The sequence below is a fragment of the Taudactylus pleione genome, unplaced genomic scaffold (genome assembly GCF_031769625.1).
Source record: "Taudactylus pleione unplaced genomic scaffold, aTauple2 ptg000006l, whole genome shotgun sequence".
NCBI lineage: Eukaryota > Metazoa > Chordata > Amphibia > Anura > Myobatrachidae > Taudactylus > Taudactylus pleione.
The window spans coordinates 11,399,011-11,412,870 of NW_028284409.1; the positions used below are offsets into that span (position 1 = coordinate 11,399,011).

A 13,860-nucleotide genomic window follows, 5' to 3' on the forward strand; every position below is an offset into this window, starting at 1 on the left:
TTCTATAAATAGTAAAGGAAAAAAGCTAATATATTTTGCGTATAATAAAATAATAGGTCACAATAAATACATATAAAGTATAAATAAACAATCATGAAACAATACCTCTTTTTTAAGGAAAGTTCTTAAAGTGATGTGTCGGTCTCAGTAGAACTATCTGCCCCAAAGCATATCATTTAGGACTCAACCCAGCCAGTAACAGTCTTTAGGGCAAGTCAATTGATTGTGATGCTGGTGATGTGCCGTCGGTACAGGGGTTTGCAGCAAAATGATCAATTTCACACTCGTAATTATTTGTTATGTGCGCAGCCACTGTACATTGCTCGGAATTGAATTGCACCCTTAGCAATGAAGGTAAACCCACATTTTATATTCTTAAAGTGTATATGGTAACTGTATATAAAATTGTTTAAGCATCAAAGCAATTTTAATGTATTTATTAGGAGCCAAATACTTTATTCCAAAACACTTTAAACAGGTTGTCTAGTTTTGGATTATCCCCTTCTGATTTGAACCTTCCCCACTGTGTATACCAAATACCAACAGTCAGTTTGCACTGTGGCCCTGATTCAGAGGCGCTCGTTATTTGCGAGCGCTCGATCTGAATCAGGGCAGGCCGTTTGTTTTTTTTTGACCGGCCTCAAAGCCGCTCACTAAGCTGTGGATGACCACCCATAGCTGTAGCGGGCGGCCTGGCGATGGTCACGGTTATCGCGACCATCGGGCTTGCAACGAGACCCTTGTGGTAGGGTCTCGTCCACCGCAAGCCCCAGTGAACTTCCTGCTCTAATAGAGCAGGAAGTTCACTACTGACATCACTGGTGATATCAGTGGGGCTGCCCACAAACGGCAGGCGTTCCTTCAGGAACGCCTCCGTGTGTCCAGCCACCCCTCCTGCACGCCTACAAAACGGGGTGAGCTGTCAATCACAATCGACAGCCGCCCCGTCTTGTAGTGAGTCCTGCAGCGAATGAAAATTCACTAGCTACGGGGATCGTGCACGTGCAGTGACAATGCCCGGCCATCGACCCGCTTGCGAGCGCTATGCATCAGGCCCTGTGTGCCTCTTGTCACTGGAGCGTTATGGACAGCAATGGGAATTTCAGGCAAGGGAGACCTCTCACTATTTGCTATACAAAGGAGAAGTTTGGATTACGAATGGTTGGGCAACTCTTTAATGCAAGCATACAATATATGGGACAGACATATATGTTATCATTACCTATGTACACCTTTATAAGGTGGTTAGTTTTAAAATTATGCTGTTTAGTTTCAATCTCTTTTTTCATTTTTAATACTAGCAATAAACTATGCATTTTGTACAAGCACCTCATTTCCAAAAGTTATTTAATAAATTCAATACTCTTAAATGTTAGCTGCAATAGTTACTACATAAATGAAAACAGAATCATACCTCCTGAAGCTGACTATCAGACCTAGATTTAGATTCAATTCATTGTGAGCTGTTTCCACAAGATGCTATGGTACTAAAACATTGCTTATTTTTATCACTTAAAAGCAAGCAAAAATAAGCAGTGTTTGCTGTACTGTAGTCTCTGGAAATGCATATTGTGCAATGCTGTACTGTAGTATCTAGAAATGCATATTGTGCAATGCTGTACTGTAGTATCTGGAAATGCATATTGTGAATGCTGTTATCAGGTCATGCACTCCCCTTAAGGTGGCCATACACCTACGCGATTTCTGTCCGATTGTATGATTTTCGACGAGCCGTACGATCAATCCTGTAGAAATCGTGCATTTTTTTCCCTGTATACGATCCGATACGCACTCCCGCGATGCATCGGGCGTCCGACTGGCTGTGTCCCCTCACTTGACTGACAATTTCCTGTTTACGCCCACTGCAGACAGCGCCCGAGCAGAGAGGATCAGCAACTTGAGCAGCAGACACAATTGTGCAGGTATTGTATAGTATTTGCAGGCCACTTGTTTTCCATATACAAAGCACACTGGCCACCAATGTTTAGCATATGCATAGTGGGCATTGGTTTGAGCCCTGCACAAACTGACTACCTCTGTTTACCCTTCAATGCCCACCCATTTTTTCCCAGCAATGCCCATCTATTTCCCAGCAATGGCCACCGTCTAGATATTGTTTACCCAGCAATGCCCACCCCTATTTGCCCAGCAATGCCCATATATTCCCCAGCAATGCCCACCATCTAGCTATTGTTTACCCAGCAATGCCCACCCATTTTTGCCCAGCAATGATCTTTTCCCCCGCAATGGCCACCGTCTAGATATTGTTTACCCAGCAATGCCCACCCCTATTTGCCCAGCAATGCCAATTTATTCCCCAGCAATGCCCACCATCAAGCTTTTGTTTACCCAGCAATGCCCACCCATTTTTGCCTAGCAATTCCCATCTATTCCCCAGCAATGGCCACCGTCTAGCAATTGTTTATCCAACAATGGCCACCCATTTTTGCCCAGCAATGCCCATCTATTCCCCAGCAATGGCCACCATCTAGATTGTTTACCCAGCAATGCCCACCCCTGTTTGCCCAGCAATGCCAATTTATTCCCCAGCAATGCCCGTCATCTAGCTATTGTTTACCCAGCAATGCCCACCCATTTTTGCCCAGCAATGCCCATTTATTCCCCAGCAATGCCCACCATCTAGCTTTTGTTTACCCAGCAATGCCCACCCATTTTTGCCCAGCAATGATCTTTTCCCCAGCAATGGCCACCCCTGTTTGCCAAGCAATGTCAATTTATTCCCCAGCAATGCCCACCATCAAGCTTTTGTTTACCCACCAATGCCCACCCATTTTTGCCCAGCAATGCCCACCGTCTAGCAATTGTTTACCCAACAATGGCCGCCCATTTTTGCCCAGCAATGGCCACAATCTAGATATTGTTTACCCAGCAATGCCAATTTATTCCCCAGCAATGCCCACCATCTAGCTATTGTGTACCCAGCAATGCCCACCCATTTTTGCCCAGCAATGCCCACCGTCTAGCTATTGTTTACCCAACAATGCCCACCTCTGTTTGCCCATTAATGGCCATTGACCACAGTCCACCTATGTTTTTGAACCAATGCCCATGTTTGCAAGACTGATCTAATGAAAATCGTGTGTAAAAAAACACAAATTCGTGTGGTCACGATGGCCGGGGAATCGTAGGGAAATCGCATGATGAATCGGATCTTATGCTGGTCGTGTAGGTGTATGGCCAGCATTAGTCTGGTCCACAGTGCAGAAACCACGAAGAACCTCTCTAAGCTATGTTAGATGCTATGTGTCCTGAGCTTGCTGTAATTCCTGCTGCTTAATTTTCACAGCTGTGTTAATTGTTATACTTGGATAGATTTTTAAGCTAACCTCTTATTAGTTACTAATAATTCCTGGTTGGCAAGAGAAAAGAACATTTGTTCTTAAATTAAGCAATTCAACCTTGGATTTACCTGAGGGATTGTTGGTGAAAGCCATAAAGCCACTTGTAAATCTTCATCTACAATAGGTGAGCTTTTAGCTGCAAACAGAGGTGAATGGCAGAGACAATTAATTTTAAATGTTGGATTGTTACGTCACAATTGGGACAAAAAAAAACACAATTTCATGTCAGAAGATGTGATCTGACTCCTAGGTGTATATTTACTAAAGTACATTTATTTTCTTAAGTGGAGTTGTTGCCCATAGTAACCAATCAGAATCTGATTGGTTGCTATGAGCAACAACTCCACTTCCAAAAATCTACACTTTAGTAAATATACCCCTTAGGTTAGCCCTCTGAGACTGTGAATAAAAAACAGCGATTCCAGGGCTACTATAAGTGCTGCTTATGCTCGCACTTACATGCGGGGCGAGCCGACTCCCCCTAATTGATATGGGGCTCTTCATATCTCCTAGTGAAGAAGAGTAAAGTGAATTAACATTTGAATTAAAGTTTACTTAATATTTTGGTAATGTAATTATAATTTAGTTTAATTATTTAGTTATTTTTTTAGTTTTTGTAAAAAAAACCCTCAAAAAACAATCCATCGGTGCGTACAAAAGCTTTTTTTTTCCTGTGAGATTTTAGGGTCACTTCCAACGGACACAATCTAGAAACTCCAGTTCTGTTCTACTTCATGAACAACACTTTCTTTTATTACCCTTGTGGAATAGGCTTGAAAGTCTTATGCAGCCATTTGCAAATTCCCTTCTCAAGCTTTATTAGCTATGTATTGCAGAGCTGCACAGACTGCTGATAATGACACAGCCTTTCTACTGCTGGGAGAAAGTGTTTTCTTTTCTGAAAGTTTTTTTATGGTAATCCTTCTCTGCAATGGGAAGACATGAATTTTAATAGCCAAAGCAATTAGGAGAAGCAACTAAAGAAAAAAATAAGTGTCCTTAGATCAGCCTTAGGTGTTTTTCTATTAACTCCTCTTTCTCTTACTTCCTTGCAAGAAACGTGTTGGACAGACCAGTGGAAACCTGTACATTTGCGGGGTGTTAAAGGAAGGACAGGTCAAGGTTATAAGTAGGATTTTGTTTTTTTTATGATCCGTAATCATTATGGATAAAAAACTATGAGTACCTCATTTCTTGGTTAATATTTTTAATTTGTTGCTTTGTAAATGGAGTGCAGAAGCTCACTAGTATCTCATATCTTCAGGTGTCCTATAGGTGCAGGTGTTTTTCTTTTCAGTTTTGTTCATTGTGCAGACCAGAGTTGGTCACAAATCTTCTTTTTTGTGGTGTTGCTCTTCTCTCTTGATGATCTGGTTAAATGTATTTAGTTTACAACATTAACATAAAGACAGTCTTCTTGAGAAAAGAACATTATATTTTAGTATCAGTTATTGTTTACTTTCACTATATTATATTTCCAACCCAAAACAAAATATATAGTTTTACTGGTTAATAAGAAGCCATGGCTTGCATGTAAGCCAAAACATATTTTTGTTTCTCCACGAGTCCCTTAATCTGCTCACTGGTAATATGTGATTACATATATTTCTCCCTCAGGTTTACAGTGTGGACTGGAGTCAGACAAGAGGAGAGCAACTGCTGGTATCTGGATCTTGGGATCGTACTGCTAAACTAGTAAGTGAAAGGTGACACACTGTGCTCTGTCTACAAACATAGTTCTGTTTGTTCTAACTGTGCTTTTTACCTGCCAAGGTCTATCTCCTTGGATATTGTAATAAACCTGTTTGTTACTTCTTAACAGAAATTACTTAATTAACTACAGTTTCAGATGCAGCTTTTGCCATTTGTATCTTGTCTTTAAGCTGCTTTACTGCAGTCATACAAAAACAATTTACCACAAAATGAATGGATCTGTATTTTTAAAATGTTCCATTACCCCTTTATAATGTAAGCTGTCGGACAGTGCCCTCTACCCTCTTGTTGCTTCCCTTGCACTATTCTTATGCTGGCCACACACATAGTGATATTTTACCCGATCTGGCCGATTCCGACACATTGGAACGACAGATAGTGTAAAATATAGCCAAATCCTGAGTAAATCGTGAGTCCCCACTCACGATGCGATGTGCGTCCCCGCTGGTCGCACATCGCATCGTCAGATCTGCCGTGCAGTAGGGCAGATCTGACAATCTAGGACATGATGCACTGTGAAAGTTTGGTCTGGATGCAGGAGAGATCGTTTGAAGATTGGACAACAAATCGTGTGCAGAGCTGCCGGGGAGAGTGTCAAGGGAAATCGTACACATCGGCTGATCGTGTGCACATCGCCATGTGTGTGGCCACCTTTACCACTAGTGCTTCTTGTCTTTTGTCTCCTCCTCCCCTTTAGCGACTCTGACACTGTGCTCCCTCATATGATGGGTAGAGGATCATTGACAGCTGTTGCGCTTTCTCCTGAAACTCACCACCGCCTGCTGATTATAGCTACAAGGAGTTGCCCTAACCCTTCTCCCTGCTTTTATCGCTCCCTGTCTGTGTTTTTACTACAGTGCTTATATATATATTTTTACTCACTCTTGTGCATGATGTTTATGCTGTGTACTTTATCGGTTATTACATAACCTCTTGTACGGCACTGCATACATGGGACCAAATGTAATAGGATGAGAGTTTAGCAGTAATCTCTCACACTATTACATTGGTTGAGTTTTATCTCCAAAATGGGAAAACATTGAGATGAGAGTTTAAATCGTGAGAGTTTTTTGAGTCTGAATAACAAGCGAGTTTGCTTGTTCTCGGACTCTATTACATTGGCCGAGTAAAAAGTGTGAGAAAACTGTCACATTTTCTAAACTCTCACCCTATAACATTTGGCCCATGGTGTTCCTACCAGACCTGGGGCAGGGCAGGATGCTGAGGTGCGGGCAGGGATTCTCTGTACTCGCTTTTCCGAAAAGGGGGTGTGACTGACCGAGGAGGGGGCATGTCCTCATGGTATGCCCCCAATTTGTCACACTTGGGGGAGTGCCTAGTACTTATGAAGGTACACACACACACTTGCAGATGATCTAACAATGCAAATGTAATGTAAGTCTTAACAGGCACATTAATACAGTATAACATGATTAGAATTTGCCCATGACATTCAGGTGCCTCTAGTGCACAAACCTCTATTTTAACTAAGCTTGAATGTATTATTTCTCATCGTAATGCGACACAGAATTGGAATGTAGGACCTCTTAAGGCAGCTGTAGGGTAAGCAACGTGAGCTTTTCCCTGGGCACTCATGTCGAGTCTCTCTTACTTTGCCCACAGTAATATTTAAAACCTGAAAAGCAGCATTCAGATCTAATTCATAGGGACATTGTGCCAAGAAACTGAAAGACCTATAATCCTATCTTTTTCTTTTAGTGGGACCCTTCCATTGGAAAGTCACTCTGCACCTTCATGGGCCATGAAAACATAATTTACAATACTGTCTGGTCACCTCATATACCAGGCTGCTTTGCCTCTGTCTCAGGTAACATATTAAAGTAGATATAATTTAGTTTTTGCTTGGGGTTATTTTAGACTGCCAAATAATATGTATTTCTGGTTGGGTTTCATTGAAGCATGGTTCATTCATTCTGTTTAATAACATTAAGGGAACATGTGCTGTTTAGTCACTGTGTGCATGACTTCAATTGTCCACAAGGTGGTAGTCTTATGTTTTTTTTGGAAGAGCCCATTTCAAAGTATAAAAGTAAAGTTAGCTCTATGTTTGAAGACAGCTAAAGCTGTGTAGTTTTATCATCGGACATAGAGGGAGAGCACTGTAGTGTTGTGATAAACTGGCAAAGAGAGAGAGAGAAGCAGTAATGTTATCTAACTTAGAAGTAGAGTTTAATAGTGATGTAACCTCAGATGGAGAGAAAAAGAAGTGCTACAGTATAACCTCATATAGAGTGGGAGAAAAATAGATAAAATCTAAGATAAAAGGGGATGAAAAAAGTGCTGTGGCCTCATAAGGATAGGAAAGTAGGGCTGTATTCTCAATTTTCGCATAAAGGTAAAGGAAAGTGGTGTTTCAACATCAGAGGGTGAAGAGCGAGATAGTGTTATAATATCAGAGAGAGTAAGGATAAAGTAGTGGATAATGTAAGTATAAATACATAGATACAGAGGAAAAGTAGTGCTGTAATCTCAGATAGAGAGTCTACACTGGTGAAGCATATTAGCGGGTAGGGAAGTAACCCTATCATCTCAGGTCAGGAGGGAAGTATTTTTTTTACCCCGGGGCGGATTGGGATGGAATACCAGCCTGGGAATTTCTGTAAGCAATCCTAATAGGGGCGGGTCTGTTAAGAGGGAGGGGGTCTTTTGATGAGGGGTGGGATACTCCCTCCTCAAAGGGCCTGATTCTGAGTTGGACTCAGTTGGGGCTTTCTTGCGTCCTTTGCGCCTGCGACTTTATGCTAATGCCACTACAAAGCCCTTTCCTGGTGTACATCGATGTGTCTGAATCTGCATGGTCTGCCCACTTTCACAGTTGACAGACAGTGCAATCATGCTTTTTTGCATCTACGCCACTATCGATCAAACCAACGAAACTTGCACCAGCTCTATGCTGGGTGCAGATCATCCGTCTGAGTATGGCCTCCAATGTGAGCGATTCAGCATCTCTAACGCAACCGCTTCTAGCAACATCCTCATGTCACTCCAATAACAAGCCTGTACTACGTTGCACCTAATAAGCCAAACCGCTGTAACCGCCCTGGAACGCACAACAGATTACTAATACACTTCTTTGTATGAATCTTTACTGCAAATGATACCTCTTTCACACTGCCAGCAATAGTTATTTCACCTGAACGCGCAGCAACCCGGATTATTGCTCAGTGTGAAAGGGTCCAGTTGTAATAACACGGGTAGAGCGACCCAGCATTTCAACCCTTGCAATGAGCAGGGTTGAACACTGGTTCAAACCGGCTCGCAGTGCAGTGTGAATGGGTGACCCGGGTCAATGCGACCTGGGACCTGTTCACAGCATACGCTGAGCCGATGCTTGGAGATGATCTCATCTACAAGCACAGGTTCGGTGCGTGACGTCATCGACCCGGTAATAAGCTGGGTCGGGACGCTAGTCTGAAAGGGGTCTCAGCCAGGTCACACCCGGGATGGACTTGTGTACAAAATCCTGGGTGCGACCTGGGTTTGCAGTGTGAAAGGGGTATGAGACACATGCGCAGATGTAAACATCCAAAGCGTCCAACATCGCCGTTGCGTTTGACTCAGAATCAAGCGAATAATGTTATATTCTGTGCAATAGAGGTGTTTACTGTATAAAATAACTACAAAAGGGACATGCATTTATTTATTTTTCTGTTTTTTGAAAAGTCTGTTTATTTAATTTTTTTCAGTCATACGCAGTACACAGAAAAAGTCTAGAATAAAGTGAACACAGTGATAAATTAGAAATAAAATGAAGGTAATGTATAATTAACAGCAGATAAATATGAAAATATTTCAGCAGGTAGAGATTGTATAATGATTTATAATAAATTGTCTATAGAGTAGTTCTAGCCTTTGAAAAAAGGATAATACAAATTCTACAGCTCTCAAGGTAAAGCTGCCAAATCTTACATAGTTATTAGGTATCCAAAAAGTAAGCTATTAGACCAGGGATCAGGGAACTTTTTTACCTTTTACCCCAAAATATATTTAGATATGCCGACGTTACCCCCTTGATTTGAAAGGAAGGAAATTCTATAGTAGTGCCCCCATATAATGCCCCTGTAGTATTGCCCCCATTATTATGCCCCTGTAGTAGTGCCCCCATATAATGCTCCTGTAGCTGTGCCCCCATAGTTATGCCCCTATAGTAGTACCCCCATAGTTATGCCCCTGTAGTAGTGCCCCCATATAATGCCCTTGTAGTAGTGCCCCCATATAATGCCCTTGTAGTAGTGCCCCCATATAATGCCCCTGTAGTAGTGCCCCCATAGTTATGCCGCTGTAGTAGTGCCTCCATAGTTATGCCGCTGTAGTAGTGCCCCCATAGTTATGCCGCTGTAGTAGTGCCCCCATATTTATACCCCTGTAGTAGTGCCCCCATATTTATACCCCTGTAGTAGTGCCCCCATATTTATGCCCCTGTAGTAGTGCCCCCATATAATGCCCCTGTAGTGCCGCTTGCACAAAAAAACCCGCCTTAATCCCCGCTCCTGCTTTTGCCTCCCGGCTGCTCCTCGGAACTATGGGAGAGACGTCATGACGTCTCTCCCATAGTGCGCATGGAGACAGCTGGAAGCTGGAGTTCAGAAGAGAAATCCAGCCTCCGGCTAACGCGGCGCTGCAGGGAAGGAGCCGGGCGGCCGCTGGTAATAGCATCTCAGCGGGCGTCTGGCTTAGAGCCTCCCTGCGGAACAGCTGGGCATGCATATGAATCATTCTATATTATAGAATGATTCATATGCATGCCCGGCTGTCCGTCCATTATCCCCAGGAATTTCATTTTTACCCCTGTGGGGTAATTTACCTCTGTTCCCTGACCACTGTATTAGACAAAGCGACAAATCTTACATATAAAAATCATTGGTCTGTTTGTTTGTCTGTCTGGTTATGCATTCGGACACCCCTGCAACGTTGTCCAGGCAGATCCTGGCCAGGTTTTAGGGGGATTAGGGTCCAGGTCGGACCTCCCGCTGGTGTACCCTGGGCAGAACTCGGGGAGCCTGTTCTGAGCCTTCCACTGGATGGATTTGGACGATATCACATAATTTGGACGAAAACTTCACAGAGTGGTAACATTGGATCCCAAAAGATATACTAGGTGGTTGAGGTCCCAGTTGGACCTTCCGTTGGTGTACACTGTGCAGAACTTTGACCCAGGGAGCCTGTCCTGAGCTTGCCACTGGGTGGATTTGGACGAAAACTTCACAGAGTGGTAACATTGGATCGCAGAAGACACACTCTGGGGTTGAAGTCCCGATCAGTCCTCCCTTTGGTGTACGTTGGGCAGAACTTTGACCCGGGGCGCCTGTTCTGCGCAATCCTGCCCCTTGTTGGTGCAAATTTAATACAAGATGGGTAAAAGAAAAGAGCTCTCTCAAGACCTTTGCAACCTTATTGTTGCAAAACATAATGATGGCATTGGTTACAGAAGGATTTCTAAACTTCTGAATGTTCCAGTGAGCACTGTTGGGGCCATAATCCAGAAGTGGAAAGAACATCATTTCACTATAAGCCGGCTACGACCAGGTGCTTCTCGCAAGACTTCTGACAGAGGAGTGAAAAGAATTATCAGAGGAGTTGTCCAAGAGCCAAGGACCACTTGTGAAGAGGTTCAGAAAGACCTGGAATTATCAGGTACAATTGTTTCAAAGAAAACAATAAGTAATGCACTCAACTGCCATGGCCTGTATGCATGCTCACCACGCAAGACTCCATTGTTGAAGAAAAAGCATGTTGAAGCTTGTTTAAAGTTTGCTGCACAACATTTGGACAAGCCTGTGTAATACTGGGAGAATATAGTCTGGTCAGATGAGACCAAAATGTAACTCTATGGATGCCATAATACACACCATGTTTGGAGGAGAAATGGCACTGCACATCACCCCAAACACACCATACCAACAGTGAAGTTTGGAGGTGGGAACATCATGGTGTGGGGCTGTTTTTCAGCATGCTGTACTGGCATACTTCATATGATTGAAGGAAGGATGAATAGAAAAAAGTAAGTAAGCGTGTTCAATACTTTTTCCTTGTGTCATTTCACATTATTACACATAACTTAATTCACGGACATCTATGGTTTGATTTCTTTGCATGGGTTGTTGCTGACATTTCATTACAATAGCCCCATTACAAATATATTTGCTGAGAAAAATGTTGATGTGTTCAATACTTACTTTAGCCGCTGTATGTGAAATCTCATGAGGATAGTGTAATAAGTATCTGTTCTGAGATGGGGTGGGGGGGAAATGTTGTAATGCATTGTATTTTTAAAGATATGCACTGGTGTGTCAGGGTAGCACTGAAAAGTGTATTTACCTTCCAGGTTCATATATGAAAATTTTGGGGTTTGTTGTCCTTTAACCACTTGCCTGGCACGGTCGCATCAGATGCGACCATACCAAACTGCGCTTTTCCTGACATGGTCGCATCTGATGCGACCAGTCAGAAATACAAAAGATAATGAAATACAGAGCTAATATGAATTGTTCTCTTAATAAATATAATATAACCAGATGAAGTGCAATCAATTGATAAATGGAGAAAATTTCATTTAATAATGATGAATAAGAAATATCTAAAAAATGGAAATAAAGATAAAAATTCATGCATAAAAAAAACATACAGGCCAATCTGTAAATTGGGCTACCCCTACATAAGATACTTTTAGTGGATATAAATGTCAATGGCTTAAAACTCTAAGACTCCTATAGGTGACAATGGAAAAGTACTTAGAATTCCCAATTGAATGCACAGTGTCGCAGTGCCCGGCATGTAATTCAGAGTGTTGCAGTGCCCGGAATGTATTGCGGAGAGTCTTGTAGTGCCCGCTATGTAATGTTCTCTACATGTGTTGCAGTGATCATCATATAACACAGAGATTATCAGCAGTGACCCATGTTTAACACAGATAATATGAATACTGTCCACCACACACACAATATTAATACACATTCCCCCCACACAACATTAATATACCACCCCACCACCACAGACAGTATTCAAACACATCACCCCCAGAAAAGAAATAATGAAATGCACACACACTGACAGATGCCCCTGCATGCGAGCAGCGTTGGAGGGAGGAGGGGGGGGCTAGGAGCCTGTAGGGCCGGATTAAGCCTTTGGTGGGCCTGGGGTACAGAGAGCCCTCCCACTCTTTTGGACACCACCACCTTGGCTGTGCCTGCTAAGCTGCTGTGTGTGTGCCAGACACACAATTATCTCTCTAGGAAGTTTTCTAGGAAATTCTGCACCACATAAAAGTACAATAGTAAGGAGGAGAATTATGAAGAATACTGTATGTAGTTCTCCTGAAGTGTACTGACTCGCACGATGCCAGCTGCTGAGTACGTGGGGCGGCGAAGTGCAGTCACAGTGTCTCTATAAATCTTCAAACCTGCTACACACAGAGCGACGCTGCGCCGGCTGTGATTGGAAGCTGGCTGAAGCAGAAAAGACGCATGTGGCCCCTACTTCAGAACAAGGTCAGAGAGATCTGCTAAACAGTGCTTTCTGTCCGAGGAGCTGTCACACATGCGCAGCACCTCCAATCATGCACCGCAGTCCCTGGCCAGTGTGAGGAGACGAAGGTGTCTCCATTGTCTCAGTTTGTTTTTTTGATCCCTCACAGCTCTAGAAGCCTGAGAGAGGGGGGGCCCCCTGTGCTCTCCTCCCTTAATCTAGCTCTGTATGCCTGCCTGTTGCTGCAAGGTGCTCTGAGCACCCTGCAGCAGCTTGTCTCCTCCCGGCTACCCCCGTGACTCAGTGGTTAGGTGGTGGTCACAAAGAGAAGGCAAGCAGCTGCACTGTGCCCGGCAGGCCAGTCCGACCCTGGCACTGCAGGCAAAACTAATAGGGAAGCTGGCTAGGACAGCGGAGCAGAGGTGCCCCCTGCAGGGCTGGCGCCCGGCGGCCACCGCCTCCGTTGTCTCTGGCAGGTCCGCCCCTGATTTGAACCCTAGTATGTTAGGGACCTACCCTACAAAGGTTACCTGGATATGGTGGGTAGGCCCATAACCTTGGCCATGATTATGCTAAAAATCTCTATTGATTGCAAAATTTTATTGCATATTGTATTTATATACAGTCAGGTGCATAAATATTGGGACATTGACAGAATGTTCATATTTTGGCCTCTATTCACCACCACAATGGCTTTGAAATGAAACAAACAAGATGTGCTTTATGGTGCATACACACGGTCAGATTTTTCCTTCAGATATGAACGATAACGATTTAAAAATCGTTCAGTCGTTCATATCTGAAGGAAAATCGTTCATATCTGACATGCCTGAACGATGGACGATCAACGATGCGTGTTCCCGATGGTCAGATAACGATTTCTGACATCTGATGTGTTTGCAGTCAGACTTGGACGATTCCATTCATTTTAATGCAGTCAAAAATCGTTCAATCGTTCAAATCATTCAAAACTTTGGTAAAATCGTTCAAAACGTTCATCTGACAAATCTGACAAGTCTGACAAATCTGACCGTGTGTATGCTCCATTAACTGCAGACTTTCAGATTTAATTTGAGGGTAACTTTCACTTTTTAATACTTTGTTGCAAATCCTTTGCAGGCAATTACAGCCTGTAGTCTGGAACGCATAGACATCACCAGACGCTTTGTTTCATCCCTGGTGATGCTCTGCCAGGCCTCTACTGCAAATGTCTTCAGTTCCTGCTTGTTCTTGGGGCATTTTCCCTTCAGTTTTGTCTTCATCAAGTGAAATGCATGCTCAATCGTATTCAGGTCAGGGG

General features: G+C 43.2%; 1 protein-coding gene across 2 annotated transcripts in view; it reads left to right on the forward strand.

Moving 5' to 3' along the window:
• Positions 1-13,860, forward strand: part of PEX7 (peroxisomal biogenesis factor 7) — a 285,580-nt gene that overhangs the window by 43,481 nt on the left and 228,239 nt on the right. For both annotated transcript variants that reach the window (XM_088451725.1, XM_088451714.1), the window contains exons 4-5: positions 4,980-5,057; positions 6,795-6,903. In XM_088451725.1, coding sequence (XP_088307851.1) covers positions 4,980-5,057; positions 6,795-6,903 — 187 coding nt within the window. The remainder of the gene's footprint in view (positions 1-4,979; positions 5,058-6,794; positions 6,904-13,860) is intronic.